The 26,776-nt window shown below is 39.6% G+C and overlaps 1 protein-coding gene across 6 annotated transcripts in view; it reads right to left on the bottom strand.

Moving 5' to 3' along the window:
- The window catches only part of GTF2I (general transcription factor IIi), a 115,041-nt gene that overhangs the window by 34,190 nt on the left and 54,075 nt on the right, over positions 1-26,776 (bottom strand). The window contains exons 8-14 of one of the 6 annotated variants that reach the window (XM_033192904.1): positions 25,740-25,783; positions 20,903-20,980; positions 16,857-16,916; positions 14,819-14,875; positions 12,842-12,904; positions 2,140-2,250; positions 750-815 (exon numbers count right to left, since the gene is read on the bottom strand). In XM_033192904.1, the coding sequence (XP_033048795.1) occupies positions 750-815; positions 2,140-2,250; positions 12,842-12,904; positions 14,819-14,875; positions 16,857-16,916; positions 20,903-20,980; positions 25,740-25,783 (479 nt within the window). The remainder of the gene's footprint in view (positions 1-749; positions 816-2,139; positions 2,251-12,841; positions 12,905-14,818; positions 14,876-16,856; positions 16,917-20,902; positions 20,981-25,739; positions 25,784-26,776) is intronic. The other 5 variants (XM_033192905.1, XM_033192907.1, XM_033192908.1 and 2 more) reach the window with 5 other exon arrangements.

Genomic DNA, 26,776 nt, shown 5'->3' with positions numbered 1-26,776 from the left:
AAGGAATTGAAATCTAGCATCAACTCAGTTATACATCAAGATAAAAGCAGTGGCCAGGATGGTGGCTCATGCCTGTAATGCCAGCACTTTGGCAGGCCGAGGCGGGAGGATCACTTGAGGTCAGGAGTTTGAGAGTAGCCTGACCAACACGGTGAAACCCCATCACTACTAAAAATATAAAAATTAGCAGGGCATGATGGCAGGCACCTGTAGTCCCAGCTACTTGTGTGACTGAGGCAGGAGAATTGCTTGAAATCGGGAGATGGAGGTTGCAGTGAGCCGAGATCGCACCACTGCACTGCAGAGACTCTGTCTCAAAAAAAAAAAAAAAAAAGATAAAAGTAGAGACAATAGGGGGATCTCAGAGAATACTGGATTTAACAAAGTACGTTAAGAGAAACTATCAATTAAAAAAATAATTTTTAATGAAATCCCCAAGATCCAGAGCTTTGTAATACGTAAATCCATTCCCAAATATCCATGCTGAAAGTTTAAAAGAAGTGTTAGCTGATAACTACAGAAGTATAACTTTTCCTTAGCTTTACTGTAATCTAGAAACAAAGACTGTTTCTAATATTTAGACAGACACTACTAAGGACCTTACAATGAGAGACGTGTAAGTAAGTGTGGCACGGTTCACTGGCAGCCCTGGGCTGGGCTTGTCCACATCACCCCCATGGTGAACAGTAACGCCATTGTGTAAATGCTCATGAACAAAGCATTACAGGAATTTTCCTGTTTAGACATACCATATTTCCTTTCAAACAATTCTTCAACTTGTTTACGTAGATCAGTGATGCGAGCATTCCATTTCTCTGAAAATTGAGCAAAAGTTAATTCCCATTAAGAAGTCCCTACCATCGGGGCGGCACTAGGGTCTTGGGCTGACCGAACATACAATATATTTTCTACATTTTTACATCCCAACTGTCCATATCATTTTACTGCTTTCCAAAGCCCTTTCCCTTTTTTGCTGGTGGTTCTAAGAATTATGAGGTTGGTGCAAAAGTAACTGCGGCTTTTGCCATTACTTTTCATAGTCTCATGGGAGACCAGAAGAGAAGTTTTAACATTTAGCACCTCTTTTTAGCCTTTCAATTTCTGAAAAGCAGGAGGGCAGAAAAGATCAAGCGAATTAAACATGGCAAAAGGGAGCCCATGATAAAGAAGTCTCCAGGGGTCTTTTAACAAACTTCCTAAAACATGTCTTAATTGTGTGGAAATAAGACTTTACGGATATATAGCTGCAACTTAGAATGCTAAAGAACAGGCCAAGCACAGTGGCTCTTGCCTGTAATCTCAGCACTTTGGGAGGCTGAGGCAGGTGGATCACCGGAGGTCAGGAGTTTGATTCTAGCCTGGCCAACATAGTGAAACCCCATCTCTAATAAAAACACAATAATTAGCTGGGCATGGTGGTGGGCGCCTGTAGTCCCAGCTACTCAGGAGGCTGAAGCAGAAGAATCACTTAACCTGGGAGGTGGAGGTTGCTGTGAGCCAAGATCGTGCCACTGCACTTCAGTCTAGGTGACAGAACGAGACTCTATCTCAAAAAATTAATAATAAAAATTAAAAATAAAGAAGTTTAAAAACATATTTAAAAAGTACAAAAATTCAATTTATATCCAATCATTGTGACTATGACACAGTGGAATATTAAAGTACTATTTTCAAAATGTATACAAGCTCAATGTTCCACTTATTCAAAATATGAATCATCAACATCATTTGCCACTAATATCTCATTCAGTCGCTTGCTAGGATACATCATCCATTGGGAGCTCACAGATCAGCAGCCGCAGGGACACGGTGCAAAAACAGAAAACCAAGAGGTGAAATAGTTCTGAAATAAAGGTTTTAAAGCTAACAGAAATAAATTACTAAGTCTTTAGCACTAATCTTGAGCCAACTAATTATCATCAGACAAGACAATGTCCTATGCTTTGGTAAATCCAAACTATGTTTAAACAATGTCTGTAATGTAACTTTCAAAATGCTCCTGGCTTTCCAAAGATGAGATTATAATGCAGTAGTACAGGCTAAAGCATTTCCCCCTGCAGAGCATGTTGCAACATTTATCAGTCACACTGAGAGTCCAGATGATGAAGGAAAAGGTCACGTATTTCGCTGAGAACTTACCAAAGTTGAACTCCCTCACTTTCCGCTTCCCAGCATTGGCGGGTTCCGGGACTGGCGGCTGTGGTAGCTCATTGGTCTTTGGTCTCTTAGAAGGTGGAGAATAATCATCATCTTGAAAAAGAAAATGGTCATCACTGGAAGAACCGTCTTAGAGTTACAGTCACCTCCTGGTCAATTCCCAACATTGAAAAGGTGAGCGGGACTTGAAAGCTATTTTGAGTATCAATAATTATTTCTGTATTGTGAGCTTTAGCAGGCTTTTTCCTAGTCACATTTGAAACTGTATTTGTTTGGAATGCGTTCAAGGGAATATTGCTTTTTCCTCTGTCTTTCTTCATTATTTTTTAGTTTGCTTCATTTGAATTGTCATTATAAATTTCCCCTTCTCAAATAACTTTCAAATTGCCAAGAACTATATTGTTTTAAGACTTTCAAGAAAAAACTTTTAATGAAGACAGCCACCTAAAGTTATACAAATAAGTAAAAGGGGATAAAATAAAGCTTAGATGGAAAAGATATTTAAGCTTATACAAAATTTAAGCATGCATAAGCAAGGGAAACTGGGTAACTATGTTCAAATAGTTCTTTTTTTTTTTTTTTTGGAGACAGGGAATTGTTCTGTTGCCCAGGCTGGAGTTCAGAGGTGCGATCGTGATTCACTGCAACCTCCACTTCCTGGGCTCAAGCAATTCTCATGCCTCGGCCTCCAGAGCAGCTGGGATTACAGGCACCCGCCACCACGCCTGGCTAATTTTTATATTTTTTGGTGGAGATGGGGTTGTGCCATGTTGACCAGGCTGGTCTCAAACTCCTGGCCTCAAGTGATCCACCCACCTCGGCCTCCCAGAGTTCTGGGATTACAGGTGTGAGCCACTGCGCCCGGCCTGTTCAAATACTTTTAACAAGTGCAAAATGTATGGGCTTAAAGAACTAGGGCTGCATTATTATGAAAGGGATACTGTTGATTCAGTCGGCACAGAGGCTGCGTATAAAGGAGCAGTCAGCTATTCAAGCACAGCGCATAGCACACACGCTGTCGTGAGAGTTTCGTGCTCATTTCCTTATGGATACACACCAGCAACTCACTCTGCTGTGACCCTTCAATACACCTCACGTTAGGATTAGAGACATCTGGGTCAAATCAGCTGCCACTGTCATCTCTAGTCCCTCAAAGTGTCAGGTAACATGCTATTAATATTGCTGCTCAAACATCATCTATAAAATACTGAAAACATCCTTTTAAGAAATTCTTATTTACAAACAAATGTGGTATGGTAAAGAAAATAATTATTGTGTGAAAGACAGTATCATAGGAAAAACAAGATCACGTGAGTAAAATAAGCTATCTTTTTAGATGGGTATAATTGTTATTCTTGTTTTACAGCTAAAGAAATGGGCTCAGAGAATGTTATTTGATTGGACCGTGTTGTATCTCTGGACAGCACAGCTGAGATCAGACTGTGTGTGTAACTCCACTAGCCTACAAGAGTGCTTCTCATAAAGGTAAGAAATGCAAATTTGGCCTAATACACAACATTGCCCGGGCTTGCACTGGATCACTTCTGTAGACACTTCTGTATTAATCAAGGGAAGGTGAAAATGCTTCTAGAAGGCGACTGGACACCAGCACCCTTGCATGCTGCCTTTGGGCTCTTCCTCTAAGCCCAACAGTGACCTGAAATTATTGACTGGGCTGACCATGCCAATCAACTGGAGAAAATGGTACCGAGGTCACCAACATCAGACAAATTCATTTTAGGACTATTTATGTGCTTAGAAAGACAAAAGTGCTTTTGTAAATGATACTATTTCAGAAAAACATAATCATAGTAACAATTAATGATGTTGTAAAATGCTGATGTGTTGAACGCTACTTTAGAAAAACATGTTCAAATCTAGGAAAAAATTTCTGATAGAAAACTATCTATCGGTAGGGTCTCATTCTATCTATCTCCCCCCGCCCCCGCTCTATTGGCAGGGTCTCATTCTATCTATCTATCTATCTATCTATCTATCTATCTATCTATCTATCGGCAGGGTCTCATTCTATCACCCAGGCTGGAAGGCAGTGGCATGACTGTAGCCCACTGTAGCCTCGAGCTCCTGGCCTCAAATGATTCTCCTGCTTCGGCCTCCCAAACAGCTGGAACTACCACACCTGGCTATTTTTCTTTTAATTTTTTGTAGGGACAGGGTCTCATTATGTTGCCCAGGCTGGTCTGTAACTCCTGGCCTCAAGTGATCCTTCTGCCTCAGCCTCCCAAAGTGCTGAGATTATAGGCATGAGCCATGGATCCAGGACAGAAAACAATTTTAAAATGACAAACTACCTGTGAAAGAAGATTTGGCTGTCACCTGGGTTTGTATTACTGTAAGGATGAAAAATGGTTGGCCGGGCGCAGTGGCTCAAGCCTGTAATCCCAGCACTTTGGGAGGCCGAGGCGGGCGGATCACAAGGTCAGGAGATCGAGACCATCCTGGCTAACACGGTGAAACCCCGTCTCTACTAAAAAGTACAAAAAACTAGCTGGGCGAGGTGGCGGGCGCCTGTAGTCCCAGCTACTCGGGAGGCTGAGGCAGGAGAATGGCGTGAACCCGGGAGGCGGAGCTTGCAGTGAGCTGAGATCCGGCCACTGCACTCCAGCTTGGGCGACAGAGCGAGACTCCGTCTCAAAAAAAAAAAAAGAAAAGAAAAATGGTTGAGACACCCTATAAATAGATTAAGGTTCCAACCTAAGTAAAAACAATCTGGAAAACAGAAGTGTGTAAGTTTGGGCTTCGATTCTGAAAATATACTTTTTAAAAAACCCTATTTTCCAACTCCCAAACATATTTTAGAAACCTTAAGAGTATTTTTATGCTGGCTTCCAAAGGTTAAAACAAAATACACTCATTTCACCTATGAATACTGTCAAAGCATTATAAATGCTTAATATTATTATTATTATTATTATTTTTTTACAAACATTAAGCAGTAACTTCTAAAATAAAAGTATTTCCCCTATAGGTTAAGGTCTCCTAAGTATCCTCATAGATCATCATTTAAACTGACCATTCACTGAATGACAAACTGAAAGCTGCTAGAGTAGAATGACATGCGAAGGGAAACACAGCTGTAGATGGAATGGAATGGACACCTGGCGAGCTCCATCCCATGAATCTCAGTCCAAATCCAAACTTCACAGCTGAGGCCCGGGGGAGGGGAAGACAGGTTTTCCTTACTGAAAAGACTTCACTTTTTCAGTTACACAAACATTTTAGAACACAAAAGATTTAACAGCATAAATAGATTTTGTGAAGGTAATCCAATCGATCATAAACAAAAAAAAAAAAGAAAGAAAGAAAGAGAAAATGGCAAATCTACTAGAGTGCTTTTTTAATACAACAAAGACTGTAAAATATTGAATAGATCAGGGATATCACATTTTCTTCTTCACTGACAAATAATAAAGTTCAATCTGTTAAATGTTAACAAATACAGAGATGAATGTAGTTACTTTATTTTCTGAGACAGGGTCTTACTCTTTCACCCAGGCTGGAGTTCAGCAGCATTACTCACTACAGCCTCGACTTCCCAGGCTCAGGTGATCCTCCCACCTCAGCCTCTGAACTAGCTGGGACTACAGGCCTGCACCATCACGCCCAGCTAATTTTTTTTTTTTTTTTTTTTTTACTTTTAGAGAGATGGGGGGGTCTCCCTATGTTGCCCAGGCTGGTCTTGAACTCCTGGCCTCAAGCAATCCTCCTGCCTTGGCCTCCCAAAGTGCTGGGATTATAGGTGTGAGCCACAGCATCCAGCTGAACGTAGTTATTGATAAAACATCACACCATATATTCTATTTTAAAAACCCTTTTTCATAAACTTTTTAACTAATCTTTGGGTGTTTTAAGTCATACGGAACATGGCATTCAGGCATCAGAACAGCTATAAACTTCACCACATCCTCAATTTTTTCTGTAATGAACTCTTTGTTGCAATTAATTGGTTTTGAGAAAGTAAGAAAAAATGAGTTTCTCGACCTAAAATCCTTTCCACAAAGGATCAAAATTACTTTTTACTCTGAAGCATAAAACATCACCTAAAGCTCTAGGGCCTGCCCTCACATACTGGGCATTACTCTTTCAATTATTCTGCTGTTTCCAAAGTATAAACAACCATTTTTGTGTAACAAGACACACGTTTCAGCATACTTCAAATTCAAGCCCCAACTCTTAAGTGTTTCCATAATCAAAATGTAAAGATTTTAAGATATATTTTAAGATAGTTTATTTTATTTTTTGAGATGGAGTCTCACTCTGTCACCCAGGCTGGGAGTGCAGTGGCACAATCTTAGCTCACTGCAACCTCCACCTCCCACGTTCAAGCAATTCTCCTGCCTCAGCCTCCGGAGTAGCTGGGATTGCAGGTGCCCACCACCATGCCTGGCTAATTGTTATATTTTTAGTAGAGATGGAACGTCACCATGTTGGTCAGTTTGGTCTCGAACTCCTGACCTCAGATGATCCACTCACTTCAGTCTCCCAAAGTGCTGGGATTACACCACCACACCTGGCCCATTTTAAGATATTTTAATATACAAAAGGTGCTATTCATGAATTTACAATAGTTATGCTACCCACAGTAACAAAAGCGCTCCACCAATACTTACAAGTTGGCAACACCATCCCTAACTCAAAATTTGTGTTTAGAAAACACCAACTTCCTTTTTGCAACATATTAACGAATATGCCTACCGATAATACAGGCTTCAGAGCTAAAGCTGTTTCTCACTGCATTCTGGCCAGTGACTCAATTAAATAGACTATGTTACAATATCTTCTGATACTCTTATCTTCAACATAACCAGACTGGTAGGTAATGTGTTATCATACAATCTGACGTCTATTCAAAGTTTAAAAAAACCCAATCAAAACCAGGTACTGTATCTATACCAAAACCCGGAGCCATTAATTACCCTATACATTTCAAATTAACGGATTCATTCTTTCACCCATGGATACAACTTACAGCTCCTCTAAAACTCTTTACATAAACAATTGGGTATTCATTAAATGACTATTTGGCAGCAATAAAAATTTTTAAACAAAGTGTTCAAGTGCTAAACTAGGCAATTATGTCAATTTTAAAAGTGCTGCAGGGACATTTAAGAAAACACAAGAATTAAACAATAAACAGCAAAGCCTGATGGCTTTGTCTTCAAAATCTCCCCAGAATCAACCACTTCTTATCTCCCCTGCCACCAACCTGCTCTAAAGCACCCCTCTCTGTGCCCTAGGTAATTCCAAGAGGCCCCCAAGCTAGTTTTCTGTCAACACTATTGACTGCTGTAGGTATTTTCTTTTTTTCCCCCCTTTTCTCAACATAGTCGCTAAGTTTCCTAGAAGTGAAGGACAGAAAGTGTCACTCATATTTTCAAAACACTCCTGAGAATTTGCTACTAAATTATTCACTACTAAATTCTTAGCACCGTGGCCAGGCATGGTGGCTCATGCCTGTAATCCTAGCGCTTTGGGAGGCCAAGGCGGGCAGATCACCTGAGGCAAGGAGTTCAAGACCAGCCTGGCCAACATGGTGAAACCCCTGTCTATACTAAAAATACAAATATTAGTCGGGCATGGTGGCATGTGCCTGTAGTTCCAGCTACTCGGGAGGCCGAGGCAGGGGAATCACTTGAACCTAGGAGACGGAGGCTGCAGTGAGCCTAGATCACGTCACTGTACTCCAGTCTGGGCAACAGAGCAAGACTCCGTCTTAAAAAAAAAAAAAAAAAAAAGGTGGCCGGGCGCGGTGGCTCATGCCTGTAATCCCAGTTCTTTGGGAGGCCAAGGCAGGTGGATCACAAGGTTAGGAGTTCAAGATCAGCCTGGCCAAGATGGTGAAACCCCATATCTACCAAAAATACAAAAAAAAAAAAAAAATTAGCCTGGCATGGTGGTGGGCACCTGTAATCCCAGCTACTCGGGAGGCTGAGGCAGAGAACTGCTTAAACCTGGGAGGTAGAGGATGCAGTGAGCCGAGACTGAGCCACTGCACTCCAGCCTGGGCGACACAACGAAACTCCGTCTCAAAAAAAAACAACAAAAAAAAATTCTTAGCACCTGGCACATATATCGTGCTCAGTATTTGTGGAGGGATTAAATGAATATATGAATAGTATTGTCCTTAATTAAATGCAGCAGCCAAGTATCTGCCACTATCTTAAACATAAATTCCACAAAAAAGAGATGGTAGGTAATCCAACTGCCCATCATAAACCCTACTGAAATACTGAAACTCTAAAAGTGTTATTCAAATCTTAGTACATAATTTCTCTGAGACTCCTATTTTTACATATATAATTATGTATTCATTAAGTGTCTGATTCACAGCTATAAAAATAAAAAACACAAAGTTTTCTAATGCTAACCTCCTCAATTACAGAGATCCTAAAAAACCTACAGTAAGTGCCATGTGTGATCATGTGAGTCAATTATATTTGAAATTATTTACATATACCTTTCAAAGTATGAGAAATTTAAAAAGTCAAAGAGTTTGACTTATTAGGAAGATGTAAAATTCATCACAAAATGAATTTACTTAAAATCAATTTAAGGGAAAAAAATCAGGTTAAGTAATGAACAGAGAGTTAGGCCACAGCAGAAGGAACACAGGTAACAGGTAAGTGACTCAGGTTTGGGAAGTTAGGCCCTAAGAAAGAAACCTCTTTTACACCGTTCTTAGTGCTCCCTTGACAGCCAGACCTGAACCAAGTCTGATAAGGTTTTCTCTGCACACATCAGAGATAACATACCTGACAGCAATTTACCTTAACCCAGAAATGTAGTCACGGTGTTTACGAAAACTGAGGCATGCGGTTCTATTAGTCCAAGGCTGATTTCCCAAACCTAAGTCACGTAAACGTTTACCACCGACTCCAAGTACAAATAAAACGCCACAAATGGAAGCGCACAGCTCAGAGCGCACCAGCAGGGGGTTAAGTAATGACCCTGTATCCATGAACACGTCCACGTCAGTGTCAAATTAGCCACTTCAGAACTCCACATAATTGCAAATGAAGATATCCAGGTTAAAAACACTGTGAAAAATCGGACAGACTTATTATTATTATTATTATTTTTGAGATGGAGTCTCGCTCTGTCACCCAGGCTGGAGTGCAGTGGCACGATCTCTGCTCACTGCAAGCTCCGCCTCCCGGGTTCACACCATTCTCCTGCCTCAGCCTCCCGAGTAGCTGGGACTACCAGCGCCCGCCACCACGCCAGGCTAATTTTTTGTATTTTTTAGTAGAGACAGGGTTTCACTGTGTTAGCCAGGATAGTCTCGATCTCCTGATCTCATGATCCACCCGCCTTGGCCTCCCAGAGTGCTGGGATTACAGGCGTGAGCCACCGCACCCGGCCTGGACAGACTTATTTGATGACAAAGTTCTGTTGTTTTTTTTTTTTCTTTTCTATCAATGATTTGGGAAATGTGAAAAGATTTATATCTAAAATTAAGTCGTCTCCAGGCAAGCAGGAATATCTCAGTTTATTTCTGTCCATCTTCCTATCAAGCACAAGTATTTTCCAAAACAAAACTAAGATTATTCTCTGGATACACTTTTACTTTTCAAGTTGCCTTGTTCTTAAGGCAGGATTTTTTTTTTCCCCACTGAACATTTTATATTAGAGATCTTTTTTCAGATTATTAGAAAACATTATCAGGATTTCAATGGCTATAAATTTTTCTGTTATGAAGATATACCAAAATTTTATTTCCCAACTATGGCTATCTAAATAGCTCCCACCATCTGGAAGTAATCTTTCCAGAAAGAATATACGATACACATTATTAACCAGAGGTGTGCATGTAAGTTCTCACTTGACCTTGTTAATATCGAGACAATTTTTTTTTTTTTTTTTTTTGAGACGGAGTCTTGCTCTGTCGCCCAGGCTGGAGTGCAGTGGCGAGATCTCAGCTCACTGCAAGCTCCGCCTCCCGGGTTCACGCCATTCTCCTGCCTCAGCCTCCCGAGTAGCTGGGACTACAGGCGCCCGCCACAGCGCCCGGCTAATTTTTGTATTTTTAGTAGAGACGGGGTTTCACCGTATTAGTCAGGATGGTCTCGATCTCCTGACCTCGTGATCCATCTGTCTCGGCCTCCCAAAGTGCTGGGATTACAGGCATGAGCCACCGCGCCCGGCAATGTCGAGACAATTTTTTATCTTCCTAAAAAAATTAGGAATGGTTGATATAATTTCTATATAATATACATGTCTTTTATATGTACATATATAAAATGTGTATGTGTGTAAGCATATATGACATGGAAAATGCTACCTTTTAAAAGAATTACTTTACTTAGACCTGGTATTTCACTGGTCTTCTGAAAAGAAAGAAGTCTACATAGCAAAATTCTGCTACTTAATCACAAATGTGAACGTTAAATCAGGCGTATGGCACAACGTCTTAGTTTAAAAGAAATGAATGGCCTGGCGCGGTGGCTCACGCCTGTAATCCCAGTACTTTGGAAGGCCGAGGTGGGGGGATCACCTGAGGTCGGGAGTTGGAGACCAGCCTGACCAACATGGAGAAATCCGTCTCTACTAAAAATACAACATTAGCCGGGTGTAGTGGCGCATGCCTGTAATCCCAGCTACTAGGCAGACTGAGGCAGGAGAATTGCTTGAACCTGCGAGGCGGAGGTTGCGGTGAACCAAGATCAGGCCAATGCAATCCAGCCTAGGCAACAAGAGTGAAATTCCGTCTCAAAAATAAATAAAATAAAATAAATGAGATTTATTACTCCATCCAAAACAGTTAAAGTTCAAAAGACTGGTGTACACTTCAGGTTCATGAGCCATTTATTTCTGGATTTTCTTAAAGGTCTTATACTATAAAAGCAAGTATTTACATTCTAAACCATTTTAATACAGCCTCCATCTGCTTCAAGATTTGACAAATCAAAATGGTTATTAGTCCCACCTAAAAGTTTTATTTTTATAATTTTAATAACCTCCTATATTAATATCTCCATAGAAAGGGCACAGCTTAGTATTTATAATATTTATATGTTCTTAAATTTTTTCCTGTTAATGAGGTTTCTAACTAAAAAGGAATTAAATTTCAACTATTTAATGCTAGACTGTAAACAATTCAAAATGTTTTAGATTAGGAAAATTATATTAATGAAAAAAGAAATCTGTATATTAACACATGAAGTATGAAAAGATTTCTTATATTAGGTGGAAGCTACTAATGGACTTATATTTTAGAAGCAATGAAGACAGACACGTTGAGTAGTTTGGAGTAGTCAAACACTAGAAATAACCAAGTGACATCAGTAGGCGACAGGTTATTAAGAGAGAAAGAGAGACAGACAGCAAACCAACAAAGGTTACGCAGCAGCTAGAAAAAAACTAATAAAGTACCAAGATGTACAGTTACGGGAGGGGGAGGCCTATGGAATATGTGATATTTTAAAATTTGCTTTGTAATGTGTGCTGAAAACATCAGTGTATTTTTGCAAAAATCAAGATATATACTGAATTATTTCTCGAAGTAGACACAATAAGCTGACGTACATCCCTCGGTATTGGGACTTGGGAGCAGAATAAGGGTGAAGAAAACGTTCCACTGTGCAATTTACTATACCATTTTCACATTTTACCACAAGAAAGAAGTACTTTGAAGGGAAGAAACTTATAAAAGTACTGTGAGACATTAATTTTAATTTTTTTTTTTTTTTAAGATGGAGTTTCACTCTGTCGCCCAGGCTGTAGTACAATGGTGTGATCTCAGCACACTACAACCTCTGCCTCCAGGGTTCAAGTGATTCTCCTGCCTCTGCCTCCCAAGTAGCTGGGATTACAGGCATGCACCACCACACCCGGCTAATTCTGTATTTTTAGTAGAGATGGGGTTTCACCATGTTGGTCAGGCCGGTCTTGAACTCCTGAACTCAAGTGATCTGCCTACCTTGGCCTCCCAAAGTGCTGGGATTACAGGTGCAAGCCACCATGCCCAGCCGTGAGACATTAATTTAAAAGGAAAAACGCAATGCTCATTTAATAATTATTAATATGAACTGATAGTTAATAATTCTATTAGCTGAATTTTCAAATAATTCAGGATAAACTGTCTCAGCTGATCAGGTTCATGTTTATCTTTGGAGGAAAAAAAAAACTAAGTTTGAAGCAATCTTAGCTATAGAAGAATATTGTAAAATAACAGTTCTGAAAGATAAATTGTATGTCAGCCTCTAAGTAGTATTTGCGGGTCGGGGGCGGGGGGACTTGCTTTAAAAATTACTCACTAAACTATCAACACTTTCTCCTCCACTTTACTTAATTAGAAATTAGGGATTCCAGCTCCAAATAAGCCTTCTTCTATCACAACCCCATAGATTATAGAATCTGTTTTTGTGTGTATCAAGTCTGGTCATAATTTTCTTTTTCTCTTTTCAATTCCCACTGATAGCAAGGATAGCTTGGGCCACCTGTAGGCCAGTGCTAATTCTCACGGCTTCATTCTGTCATCTAAAACTCCCAAAGCACTGGGGTGCACTGCTGGGGAGTGGGCTGCTTTGGTCACACAAACACATGTATTCGTCCCACAAGTCTCCTTTCAAAATGAATGAAATGCATATTTAGCAATGTGAATGTGACAAATATTTTTATGACCAGAAGTAAACTTTGGAATCAAGGCTTTTAGATAACTAACCTTCAATAGTCACCTCAACTTCAGGGTCCTCACTTGTTTCTGAAGGGACATGTTGAGTAGAATCTTGAAAAAAATAAAATTCTAAAATGACATTCATTATTAAGCATTTTTCCATATGTTCCAACATTTTACTGATTTGATACTCCAAAAGCAGCCTACTATAAAAATTCACTGGCATTTTAATTCATTTCATATTAATGAAATTAAAATTTGACCCTTTTCATTATAAATAGGGATAAAAGAAAACAAAAATTAGAAAAACTCTGGAAAAATTTAGATAATAACATGTTACCTGCAGAAATTGACTCAAAAAAATCCCATAGTCTTGGAGGAATGAGGATCTGACAAAGTCACAATGAATTTCCTGCCACAGCTAGAAGATGCTCGGATAGAAACAAATGCTTTCTACTTGGGTTAGAATTTCTTCTCTCCTTTCAGAAATGTGAGGAGTGGTTTCTACTGTTCAATAAAACCACAACCCAGGCTTTGCAATGGAGACTTTCCTATCAAGAGACTCAGTGTCACAAGTGCACACAGGACTATATCCTCTGGCTTTGTATGCAACATATTTCGAAAATTAAAAAGTTCATTCATATTTGTTCCTACACAAGACAAACGTACATCAGAATGTTAGTGCTAGAAGCTTAGAGAGTATTTTCATTAGTTCTCTTTCATTGTGCAAAGGTTGAGAGATTAATTGATTTGCCAAAGATTATGTTTACTTATTAGTAGAGGAATAAAGGCCAGAACCCAGATTCGATTCAACTTTGTTAAAACTGGAAGATGACAGTAAAAATGTCCTAAAAACGCAGTCTTCAAGATGCAGTACCTGCCGACGGGGCTGCAAGGCGGTGAGCCCTCGTACTGCAAAGTTGTGATCTATTACCCAGGTCTTGTTGTTCTAAATCCCGCCTATTCAAAACTGAAAACTCTGTCACAGAGAAAATATCCACCTCCACACGGTAAAGCATACAACATTCACCCACACAATCTTCTATAAAAAGAGCTGACAGGGAAATGTAACCAACGGTTTAAAATGAGCATATCAGTATTTCTGAGAGAAATGTATTCCAGGGAGAAACCCTAATTCTATAACTGAATTTGGAGAAACCAGCCTCTACTGGGGGACTTTTAAGATTGTCTTTCCCTCAAAGAAGGTAAAAGATCAAACAAATGATTTATTTTAATTACAATACAAATGTAAATACAATGGAATATAAGCAGTTACATAGTAGACTCCTCTTTTCATTCTAGAAAAATAAGGTATAACATGACCGATTTATGAGAGAAATAATCCTGAAACAAGATTCAGTTACCTTACCAGTCATTTTCCTTGGGGAAAATCTACAAAAATTTGTGTGGAACCGTTTAAACCACTTGGAAGTAAGAAGTCACCCTGCATGATAAGTTTAACTCAGGATTCTAAAGAAAAAGAACTGTACCTCAGTCAGGTGTTCCACCCTAAAACCAAAGCTGTAGAGCTGGTAAACTGACAAAGTCGTTTATGGAGTAGTTGTGGGTATAAAATAAAGGGAGAAATTCTCTCCTTTATAAATTTTCTGTAGACTATATTCTTACTCTACTAAAAGACTAGAAGTATTAAAAAGCACATTTGAAGATAAAATACGAATGGAGCTAGTCATTTTAATTCTGAAACACTGAGGCTATTCTTCCTTAAAAGATCTTTCATATGGCACAAGAAAACCAGGACAAAAAAAAAAGTAGCATTTTGCATCATGTAAGAGCTTTACTTACCACTTAGTTTTCAATCCCATAGGCTTTATTAATCAGTATGGTCAAAGAAGCATATTACATCTTAGAACTTAAAAAAAAAAAAAATAACCTGTTGGCTAGGAAGGCATACCAAAGGAATCACCTTTTATTTCCAAATGAGGTGTTTTAAGGATAACAGAATCTATAAAATAGAATAAACATACAACAAATAGTGTAAAATATGCAATCTCTTTTTATCCTAACCTTCTGCTGGTACTTCCATTTCTGTGCCTTCATTGCCCTCTGAAGAATGATGGCTTCCTAAAAAGAAAATAAACAACATATAATAAACCAATAAAAACTGACACTGAAAGATGAAAGAGAATCTAGGTAACAATGCAAACAATGTAAGACATAATAAACATATGCAAAATGATTGTCTAACTCTTTAGCCATTAAGTCAAACAATGTTTTCTAATTCAGAAAAGAATACAACGCTTCTATTTGGAAGCTAAAAAATTTGTTTTAAAACACAAATACACAGCAACCTAAGTAGGTTTGGGGATTTAATAATAGTTACTATAACTACATGATAAAATTACTGGATATTGGAATCTGAGGAAGCAGAATTATGCTTCAAGTACCATGCTTATCTGTCAGTGACACACATACACACACGGATCAGAGTAAATGCTTGCTGTGCTCAGACACTTAATTAACTCTCTGTAAGGAAGCTCAGGGTTTGCTGTGGAAAACGTTTCATGCTTTCCATGTTCGCTATGGCGAAAGCCATGGAAACTCAATCCCCATCATTTCATCAAAGTTGTACTTAAAGGAAACTCGTAAGTTAAAATTTAAGATACTACCTTTAGTCTCAAAAGCATTTTAAGTCAGGTAATATAATCTGCCTGCTTCTAAAAACTGGAACATAAAGCATGATCAGTTAGGCAGTCACAAGGTAAACAGGCTCATCCTACTAGAGCAGAAGTTTTACTCACGAAAAGGAAAGAAAGAATCTAAGACATCAGAGAGCCATTTAGGATTAAGAAGGCAAGCTGCCCCCTAATTTGTATCCTCTGTCCTTAAAGATCTGAGCTACTAACATGGAAAAGATGGAAAAACATTGCCTTTAAGTACCAATACAAACATATTACCTATTAGTAAGAATACATCGCTTGAGAGGAAAGGAAGCAGATGCTCATCTATTTTGTCTTATCTATTGAGAACTAAGTTCAGAAGCTATACTAAAAGTAAGATCTAAGTTATAAACGTATCTTATCTTGATTTTTAAAGAGCAATGCTTACAGTCTGAAAAACTGTCATTTGGTGGCTAATATCACTGAATTCAAAGTATCATACTGAGGTCATATCTTTTTGGTTCTCAGTATCTAGTTTTAGCATGTCACAATTATCTGGGGATTCTTTTCCACTTCCTTTACATTGTGAAAACTCACCTGAACTCAAAACTGTCGGTAAATCTATAAACCTATACCTACGAGTCAATCTTTAATTCATTTTTAAAATATGCTTTCTCTACACACTTCCTTTCTCTTTTTTTAATCTTAATATTTGAATTTATGGAGCATTAAGTTCTTTGACTGTAAAAGTCAAAGAAAAAAGAGATGTGAGGTCAAAGGAATGAGAGCGAAACGACGAGGTCAGTAGGTAAAAAGGAAAATTTCAGCAAAGAATAACAGTTAAGATGATTGTTCGTGTAAGCAATAATTCTGTATGTCTTTTAAAATCTGAAATAAACAATTACATTTACATTATATGCTAAGCCTAAAGATAATACATCTTATGCACTCAAAGCCAGAATAGATAGAAGTAAACGCCATTACTAATAGCCTATGAGTACCAAGTTTCGGAACACTATAAAAAATTGCCAAAAAGGCAATCAACTTGAAACTTACAGATTAACAAGTGCTATTTCAGAATTCTTCTAAATACTAAGTATCAATATAACCTTATCAATATTTCCATCGCTAACCAATACAACAGTAACCTGGCTTCTGACTGTTCTGAGATAAGGTATAAATGTGTACTTTACCTTCAATAGGAAAGTGTGTCATGTACCCATTTCGAGATTCATTACTAGATTCACAAAAGGGAAAATTGATTTTGAAAAATTGTTGCTTGTGAAGTTCATTTATATGTTAAAAAAAAGGCCAATACATTTTTTTTTCCTTTTCCATTTAGAAAAGTAACACGATACTTATAAATATTAAAACACAGTCTGTGCAATATAAGGAAACATTAAATATGAGCAGTATGTGGGAGAATGGGAGTGAAAAGATTATACCTTGCAAAGGCTTCGATAAGGGCTGTTTTTCATCAACATCATCAGTTTCAGAAGGGCCTGCTTTGGGATACAAAGATAATACTTCAAAAGTAATCCCCCACCCCCCAAAAAAATGTGGGATGACTTTAGTCAACAAATTTGGGTGAGATACATGGAATGGCCTTTTTATAAATAAAAAAGAAAAAACTTTTTAAAAAAAGACTGACAAAATGAGCAATGTCAATTCATGATCTTGGTGAATGGAAAAATGTAATCAGGTAAATTCATATGTAAACAGCCAAAAGAAATTTTGAAGATGACTGGACATATGGATTGAATGGGAATGGTATGTCTAAAATGGAAGATATGGGTTTTTTAAAACAGTACAATGTTTATAACAGTAAACTGTAACTTTTACTTCATACAGATTACAAATGCAGGTTTATCTCACAGGTGTATATGTTTCTTCTTTGGCAAATATTTGCTTACGCTTTTGTCATACTGAAGAAAAATGCAGAACCAAATGTTATATACCTTCCTTAGAATCTCTAAAATAACGTAAACCATGTCCTTGCATCTCTACTCAAATAGAAATGTGATAAACTAACAGTTATTAATTCATTCTCCCTTTCTTCCAGCACCATGGGCATTTTTTCTAATAAGGTTCTTTCCAAAACACAGAACGTACTCTGAGTTAAATTCAACTTCACAAACTGCTATATTTTGACAACACATTTACATGTTATCATCAAACTCTTTAATGATTAAAGTAGTAATAGTTTTAAAGTAGAAAACAAAACATTGTGTTTTCAATGGCTATTTAACATAAAACCCATTTTGGCATTAATAAGACCATAAATCAGTTAACTATCTCTGAAGAGAACTGAGAAAACATCCTAAGTCGTTTGAAACGCTTCATTCATTAAAGCCTAAGAAATTTCACAAAGATGCATCACACTACACATTACAGGCAAAGGACACATCAGAGAAAAAAATCAATTGCATGAGAAATAAATAGTTTCGGCCGGGCACGGTGGCTCAAGCCTGTAATCCCAGCACTTTGGGAGGCCGAGACGGGTGGATCGCGAGGTCAGGAGATCGAGACCATCCTGGCTAACACAGCAAAACCCCGTCTCTACTAAAAAATAGAAAAAACTAGCCGGGCGAGTTGGCAGGCGCCTGTAGTCCCAGCTACTCGGGAGGCTGAGGCAGGAGAATGGCGTAAACCCGGGAGGCGGAGCTTGCAGTGAGCTGAGATCTGGCCACTGCACTCCAGCCTGGGCGACTGCGAGACTCCGTCTCAAAAAAAAAAAAAAAAGATTTAAGAAATAAATAGTTTCTACTTGGAATCTCAAAGGAGAGCAAGTCTTTGAATGTAGACTCCTAAATTCAAATGCTAGATCCACTGCTTCCTAGTCTTCTGACTCTGAGTAAAATATACAGAACTCGTGAAAAGGAAGATGTGCTATTCACAGGATTTAAAAATGCAATGTTAGTGAAGGCTACTAATTGACCTCTAAGTACTGCTTTAGCTGCTCTTCACAAGTTTAAGTGGCATTCTCGATATTCTGGTCTAAATATTTTTAATGAGGCCCTCATTAAGCCAATTACAAGCATGTTTCCTAGGATTCCCACTGTATGTTTTCTATTAATAATTTAATTTCAGTATGTTCAGAGAATTTATTAAGACTACTGTGAATAAGTACACAGTCAATTTTTATAAATGATTCATGCTTTGTAAATAAACTTATTTCCTGGGTACACAGTTTTCTTTAGTTAGCTTAAATATATTAACTGTAGTTAAAATATTCTATGTAACATATAAATGTTATAAAAGTATTCATCAGTTAGATATATATCATTGGTTAAAATCTCCCACATGACTGTACATATCTATAGAGACTTATAACTTGTAAATAATTTTTACTTTTACTTTGAGGATACATTTTTAGGCACATACAAACTAATGGTTGTATCAACTTAGTGACTGATTCCTTTAAATATTACATAGTCTTATTCTACCCCTGCTACTACTGTTTTTGGCCTCCAATATTGCTAAACTATATATTTTTTAGTTGGTATTTACTCAGCCTACCTCCATGTATCACTACACTTTCAAATTATTTTAATGTCACATATTTGAATTTTATTCACCCTAAAAATGGTACTTGATTTTATTCACCCTAAAACATACTTAACCTCCACCTCTCAAATGCTTGAGGTGCCTACCACTCATTGAGAAAACCAACACATTCCCAACACTCACATTTGAATGCCACTATTTTACAGGAGCACTGAGGTGCACAGAGAAATATATCCAAGCCTATTTTGGAATACAAAAGGTTTTAGAAGAAAACATCAATGTCCTTATGTAAAAGAACGAAGAAATGAACTGTATTATAATCACACAGTGTAACTACCATGATGACACGATTAAATCTAGTTGTGACAAAATAGATAAATCCCAGCTGAGGCAGAGAATTGCTTGAACCTGGCAAGCAGAGGTTGCAGTGAGCTGAGATTGCGCCACTGCACTCCAGCCTGGGCGACAGAGCAAAAATCCATCCCGTCACCCCAGAGAAAAAAAAAGATAAATCTTGAAAACTTAAATTGAGTGACAGACTATACTCAACAACATATACAGTGTACCACTGTGTAAGCTTAACTCAGGAAGTGACATATATAAAACAACATGCGTGGACATGCCACACACACACAGTCCTGCAAGAATATTTACATAGTAAACCACAATATCACCATCAGGAAGGACAATTCTCAGTTTTCAAAATCATGGTCAACTTAAGAAGAACAGAGAGAGAAGTGGGAATTTGGGAGAGCCCAAAGAAGGGCTTCAATGAAATAGTTACACGTTATTTCTTGGAGGGAGGAGAGAAGAGACGAATACTATGGTTCCCTAAACCTGGGCAGACTGATACTATGCTTTTAGGTTTTAAATATTTCATTTTAAAAAAGCATGTTAGTGCCTGTAATCCCAGTACTTTTGGAGGCCCAGGAGGGTGGATCACCTGAGGTCAGGAGCTTGAGACCAGCCTGGCCAAGATGGTGAAACCCCATCTCTACTAAAAAACACAAAAATTAGCCAGGTGTGTTGGCACACATCTTAATCCCAACTACTCGGGAGGCTGAGGCAACAGAATCACCTCAACCTGGGAGGTAGAGGTTGCAGTGAGCCACGATTGCACCACTGCACTCCAGCCTGGGCAAGAGTGCGACTCTATCTCAAAAAACAAAAAACAAACAAAAAAAAGAGAAATGAAGGCCTATGTCCACACAAAAACTTGTACACAAATGTTCATAGTACCTCTATTTGTAATGGCCCCAAACTGGAAGAACCCAAATGGCTGTCAACAGACAAAGAGATGAACAAATTTTGACCCAGGCATACAAACAAATTAACAATCAAATGGAATCTACTACCAATACATGCAATGCTGTGGATGAATTTGAATTTCAAAACAATCATGTGAAATCAAAGAAGCCACACTGCTCCCCGCCCCATGAAAATAGTCCACATTTTATTATTTCATTCATAAGACTTTATAGAAAATGCAAACTGGGCAGGGCAAGGAATGACAAGGGGACACAGGAAACTTTTGGGGTTATAGATATTTCATTATCTTGGATGCAGTGAAGATGATGTATTAGGTATGTACATGGCAAAGCTAACCAGATTTTTTTAAGTGTTTAATATACTAAAATTATGCAGTGAGAAAAAGTTAAGCTGACGATATATCTGCATTTGCCTAATAGGTTTATTTTATTTTGCAACACTACAACTTGGGATTGAATTCTAAATTGTGCCACAACTTTTGCTCATCCTTTTAAGAACATGAATGGCTATATTACATATCCCCTATGGATTGTCTGAGTCGATCTTATAGCCCCATTTTTAAAATGTTTTATCCCAGTGACTGAATTATAAATATATATGTTAATCAAGAACTGATCAATAAAAGTCTATTTAAGAAATTAAAGCAATTGATGAGCAAATTTTAATTTTAACCACGAATAATTTTAGAATGAAAAACTGCATTAACTCGAATTACCTTGAATGTTATATTGATAATAATCAGGATCTTCTGATTCTTCCTTTACCGTCACAGCTGCCATTTCCAGGGAAATGCCTAGAAAAGCAAATGCAATGATATGATTGCGTGTCAGAACTTTCAGCTAGATTGTGTAGGGAAATCCTCTCTGCCCTCCCTATAAATACAGCAGTGCGTATTTACTTTAAATAAAGACTTTAGGTCTTTAAAAAGACAAAAGTAGGTAGCAGAAGGTAAAAATCACCTATAATCCCAGACAATGCAAAATTTTAACCATTCATTAATATTCTGCAATTATTTGCTGCTCTTTTCTCCAGCATATTCTTATCTTTAGAATCAAAGAACATTTTGCCACACTCCCTTCTCACTTAATATTAAAAATACTTTTATAAACCATTGAAACACACTTATAAACATCAGCTTTAATAACTCAGTATTCCAAAGGAGAGACAGCATCATGGTTAACAATTTCAATAACGAGATACATTGATTTTTTTTCGCCTAATAAATCCCTTTTATTACAAGGATTTGTGCCAGGGTACAAAGCACACTTTTCTGCACAAGGCTTTGTCCACAATTAGGACAGGTGATTTGAAGCAGACCTTTGTGGCCAGATACAAAAGAGTACATGTTGTGTAAATTCCATTCGTAGGAAGGTCAAAACACGCAAAAGCAATCGATGTTATTAAAAAGCTGACTTTGGGAAGGGCCGAGATTGTGCCACTGCACTCCGGCCTGGGTGACACGGCGAGACTCTGTCTCAAGAAAAAAAAAAAAAAAAAAAAAAGAAAAAGAAATAAACAATGCACGGGTGCACATACATGTTTCAGGCTGAGATATTCAACCACAGTCATACCAACCCTAACACGAACGAAATCGTGAGCTCTGACTTGGGCAACTTTGTAAAGAATATTTTCAACTCTAGAGAAAGAGCTCAAAGAGAGTTAAATTGATACACAAAGGGTATGCATCCCTGAAGCAACAAGCAAACAAAGGAGTTACTCCACTGCCTTCGATCACCAAGGGGAAAGTGTTTTGCTGCTACACAGTGGTGGCAGAGAACACTGCATCTGAGACCTTTGCAATTCTCTGGGCTAACTTAGCCCTTTCGTGTCCATCGGTAAAAGTGAATGGAAAATTACAGCTAACAGCCGGGCAGTAATCACAATGACAGCTCATGCCTGTAATCACAGCACTTTGGGAGGTCCAGGCGGGCGAATCACCTGAGGTCAGGAATTCGAGACCAGCCTGGCCAACATGGTAAAACCTCATCCCTACTAAAAATACGAAAACTAGCCAGGAGTGGTGGCACGCACCTGTAGTCCCAGCTACTCGAGAGGCTGAGGCACAAAAATCGCCTGAACCCAAGAGGTGGAGGTTGCAGTGAGCAGAGATGGCACCACTACACTCCAGCCTGGGTGGCACAGCAAGACGAGGAAGGGAGGAAGGGAGGAAGGGAGGAAGGGAGGAAGGGAGGAAGGGAGGAGGGGAGGAGGGGAGGTGGGGAGGGAGGAAGGGAGGGAGGGAGGGAGGGAGGAAGAAAGGAAGGAAGGAAGAAAGGAAGGAAGGAAGAAAGGAAGGAAGGAGGGAAGGCAGACAGGCAGGCAGGCAATAAATTACAGCATTATAGCTAACAAAAAAGGCAGATCCACTGGGGATTCAGACCCTTCAGGAATAAAAATTTGGGTCACTCCAATCGGCTACAGAATCCCACACATACTGGCTGGGGGCACTGGCTCACGCCTGTAATTCCAGCACTTTGGGAGGCTGAGGCGGATGGATTACCTGAGGTCAGGAGTTCAAGACCAGTCTGGTCAACACAGTTAAACTCCGTCTCTACTAAAATAAATAAATAAATAATACAAAAATTGGCTGGATGGCACACGCCTGTAATCCCAGCTGCTGGGGAGGCTGAGGTGGGAGGATCACTTGAACCGGAGCCGTGGAGGTTGCGATGAGCCGAGACCACACGACTGCGCTCCTGTCTGGACAACAGAGTGAGACTGTGTCTCAAAAAATATAAAGAAATAAAGTAAAAAGGTAAATCCAAAAAAAAGTCTGGTAAGCTGCAGAAGCACAGACTGTGGCAACTATTCCTACTCTCTTCCTTGTCTGTTACAAATGTGTTTGTGTCAAGATTATGCGTTTGCATATACTAACTATTCTCTTCTATGCAGTAGCATTTCACAATAGTATGGTTGGAGGTTTCCTTTCCATTTGTCCAATAGACTAGGGATTACTCAAAGAGGTTTGGGCTGCATTTAAAGAGCAGGTAATATAGCTCGTGACTTTTAAGTCAGTCTCCCAGCGATGGGTGTGACTGCTGGAACACTGTGTCTCCCCATTTTGAGGAGAGGGTAAAAATGGATTTCTTTGCAGGAAGTCAATTACATCTCTTTAGATGGAAGAGTTGTCTCGTTGTACAGAAGGTCAAATGTGCAGGGAAGGGTGTGTATATATGCTGAGTAGCCAAAGAGAACAGCCTGGGCCAGCCGCAAAACTGATGTCTCTCAGTTGCAAACCCATCCTCTGGGTTTCTGCTGAAGCTTGAGTTCTGCACAGCAGCTGCCTCTATGTGAGTCTCTGCCACAAGGATACACTATAGAGAGACAGGCTAGAGGAGGGGAAGGGATCTGGGCCTTCCTTTTGGCTTCTTGTCTGCATTCTCATCCCAAAAAGGTGACTCCTCGATATCCTCAATCAGCCTAGCCAAAGCAGGCCCTCCCATCACAACAGCTGTGCCTGGTTGGCAATGTCTCCGACACTACCAGAAGCAGCCTCGCCATGCCCGTCAGCCACCAGCACCAGCCAAACACTACCCCACCTCAGAAGTCAGATGGAAAGCTGACGGGGTGGCAGTCACTGCCTAGAACTGTTCCTTAAAGAAAACCTTAGTATTCTCCTTTAGGTTACAAAGTTAAACAACTTTATAACTAGTTAACAATCCTTTTTTTTTTGAGACGGAGTTTCACTCTTGTTGCCCAGGCTGGAGTGCAATGGCACGATCTTGACTCAATGCAACCTCCACCTCCTGGGTTCAAGCAATTCTCCTCCCTCAGCCTCTTGAGTAGCTGGGATTACAGGCGCCCATCACCATGCCTAGCTAATTTTTTTGCATTTTTAGCAGAGACTAGGTTTCACCATGTTGGCCAGGCCAGTCTCGAACTCTTGACCTCAGGTGATCCACTCGCCTCAGCCTCCCAAAGAGCTGGGATTACAGGCGTGAACCACCGCACCCGGCCAACAATCTTTATGTTAAATTTTCTCTGTTCCAATAACTGATATGGTTTCTGTCTCCTGGCTGCACCCTGGCCATAAATGTAAATAAAATTTTATTTGCAGGATAAATTAAGAATATAAAGATGCAAAGTGTAAAAGAGAAAACAGAAACCTATAATGATGCTGATGAGTACATAAAGACAGTTGAAAGAATTCGATTAAATACATGGGGTTTCCCGATTCAGCATGTTTCTTTTTGGAAGCCAACTAAATATTCAGGAGATGAATACATGAATTAAGGGGAAGAATTTGCAAAATGATGATTTTTTTTTGGCACAATCTACTAAAAACTACACAAAAATGTGAGATTTCCTATGGAGTGAAAATAAAGAAAAAAGAAAAACCTTCTGTAAAACCGGCAAACAGTGTAAAAGACTCAAATACCTTTTCCAAAAAAGGATAATTCAACACTTTTCTTGCAGCGCTCCCAAAATACACTTACACACATAAAAGCTCTCATTCACATGCACGCACACATGTTAACGCCCCCTTCCCTCCTCCCCAGCAACTCATTCGAGATGCCCTTAGATGGGGTCAAGCAGGGTAGGTGGCTGCCCAGGAAGCATGGCAGAATGAGAAGGCTGACGAAGGGCCGGGGAAGGGCTGGGGAAGCTGCCGAGGGCCTGGGCAGAGAGAGGGAGATGAGGGGGCCGGCAGGGTGGTGACAGCCCACTAAGGAGCGTTCCGTGTGAATAAGGGGCACAGGGCCGAGCAGCAGGAGGCTTGACGGTGGCACTGGGACACAGAATAACACTGGCGAAACGATGAAATAAATAAATATGTTGAGAACATCTGGGTGCCATGGTTCTAGGACAGAACCGAATTATAAACAGGGGATCGGGGGCACTGGATCACGCCTGTAATCCCAGGACTTTGGGAGGCTGAGGCGGGTGGATCACTTGAGGTCAGGAGTTCAAGACCAGTCTGGCCAACCTGGCAAAACCCCGTCTGTACTAAAAATACAAAAATTAGCCGGGCGTGATGGTGTATGTCTGTAATCCCAGCTACTCGGGAGGCTGAGGTGGGAGAATCGCTTGAACCCACAGGCAGAGGTTGCAGTGAGCCGAACTTACAAGACTGCACTCCAGCATGGGTGACAAAGCAAGACTCTGTCTCAAAAACTAAATAAACAAATAAATAAGGAATTAAATAATTTTCAATTATTTGAGAATTGAAAATGGTCTCCTTGGAGAGTGGAAAATGGGAGTGCAGAGGGAAGGAGGAGACGAAGGTGGCATTCTATTGATTTTTGTAAAAAGTACTACAGAACAGCCGACCTCTTACATTGTATGTCTGTATAACTGGAAAAGAAGATAATACATTTTATCTACAAACATGTGTAACTGGCAAAGAACTCTGCCTACCACCTACTGAACAAATTACCTTTCTGGGTCTTAATGTGATAACATTAACAAATAGTGTCACAGTTGGAATATATTAGTAGTGACTGCCTCTTTCTTATCAAAACAAAACAATAACTGAGTCAAACTATAACCTTCTACACTAAGGAAAAGTCTTCCTTAATTTCACCATTGATTCTAAAAGCACTAGTACGTACCAGAATCTTCTGTGGGTTCAGTTTTCACTTTGATGGGACCACAACTGCAAGGAGAAGAAAGCCCTGATCAAGCCATGTGCTGGTGACAGTCATTCCCACAACATTCAAAGTCTCTGGGTCTCAAAGTGTAAGATCCCTCCCTTGACCAAGGCAGGTGCCAACCTGACTCAGCTTAAAACTGGCATATTTATTTCTTGCATAAATAAGAGTCATTTGGCTGGACGCAGTGGCTTATGCCTGTAATCCCAACACATTGGGAGGCCGAGGCAGGTGGATCACAAGGTCAGGAGTTCAAGACCAGCCTGGCCAATATGGTGAAACCCTGTCTCTACTAAAAATACAAAAATTAGCCAGGTGTGGTGGCGCTCGCCTGTAGTCCCAGCTACTCAGGAGGCTAAGGCAGAAGAATCGCTTGAACCCAGGAGGCGGAGCTTGCAGTGAGCTGAGATCATGCCACTGCACTCCAGCCTGAGTGACAGAGGGAGACTCTGTCTCCAAAAAAAAGTTATCAACTGAACTTAGGACTTCAATTTCTATCTATCTTTTGGGGAAAAAAGTACTATAAAATACTACAGAGTAGCATATTAAGAGTTATAGGGCCAGGCGCGGTGGCTCACGCCTGTAATCCCAGCACTTTGGGAGGTGGAGGCAGGTGGATCACCTGAGGTCAGGAGTTCAAGACCAGCCTGGCCAACATAGTGAAACTTCGTCTCTACTAAAAATAGAAAAAAATTAGCCAGGTGTGGTGGCACATGCCTGTAGTCTCTGCTATTTGGGAGGCTGAGGCAGGAGAATCACTTGAACCCGGGGGGGAGCGGAGGTGGCAGTGAGCCGAGATCACGCCACTTCACTCTAGCCTGGGCGAAAAGAGCAAAACTCCATCTCAAAAAAAAAAGAAAAAAGAATTATCAACTGAACTTAGTACTTTAATTTCTATCTATCTTTTGGGGAAAACAGTACAATACAATACTACAGAATAGAACATTAACTTCCAAATATCACTCTAAGGCCAATTCACAGTGTGACCAACGCCGTTG

This window comes from Trachypithecus francoisi, unplaced genomic scaffold (genome assembly GCF_009764315.1).
Source record: "Trachypithecus francoisi isolate TF-2019V2 unplaced genomic scaffold, Tfra_2.0 Lachesis_group4, whole genome shotgun sequence".
In the NCBI taxonomy this organism is placed as follows: Eukaryota; Metazoa; Chordata; class Mammalia; order Primates; family Cercopithecidae; genus Trachypithecus; species Trachypithecus francoisi.
This window is presented reverse-complemented; position numbering and strand designations above follow the sequence as displayed.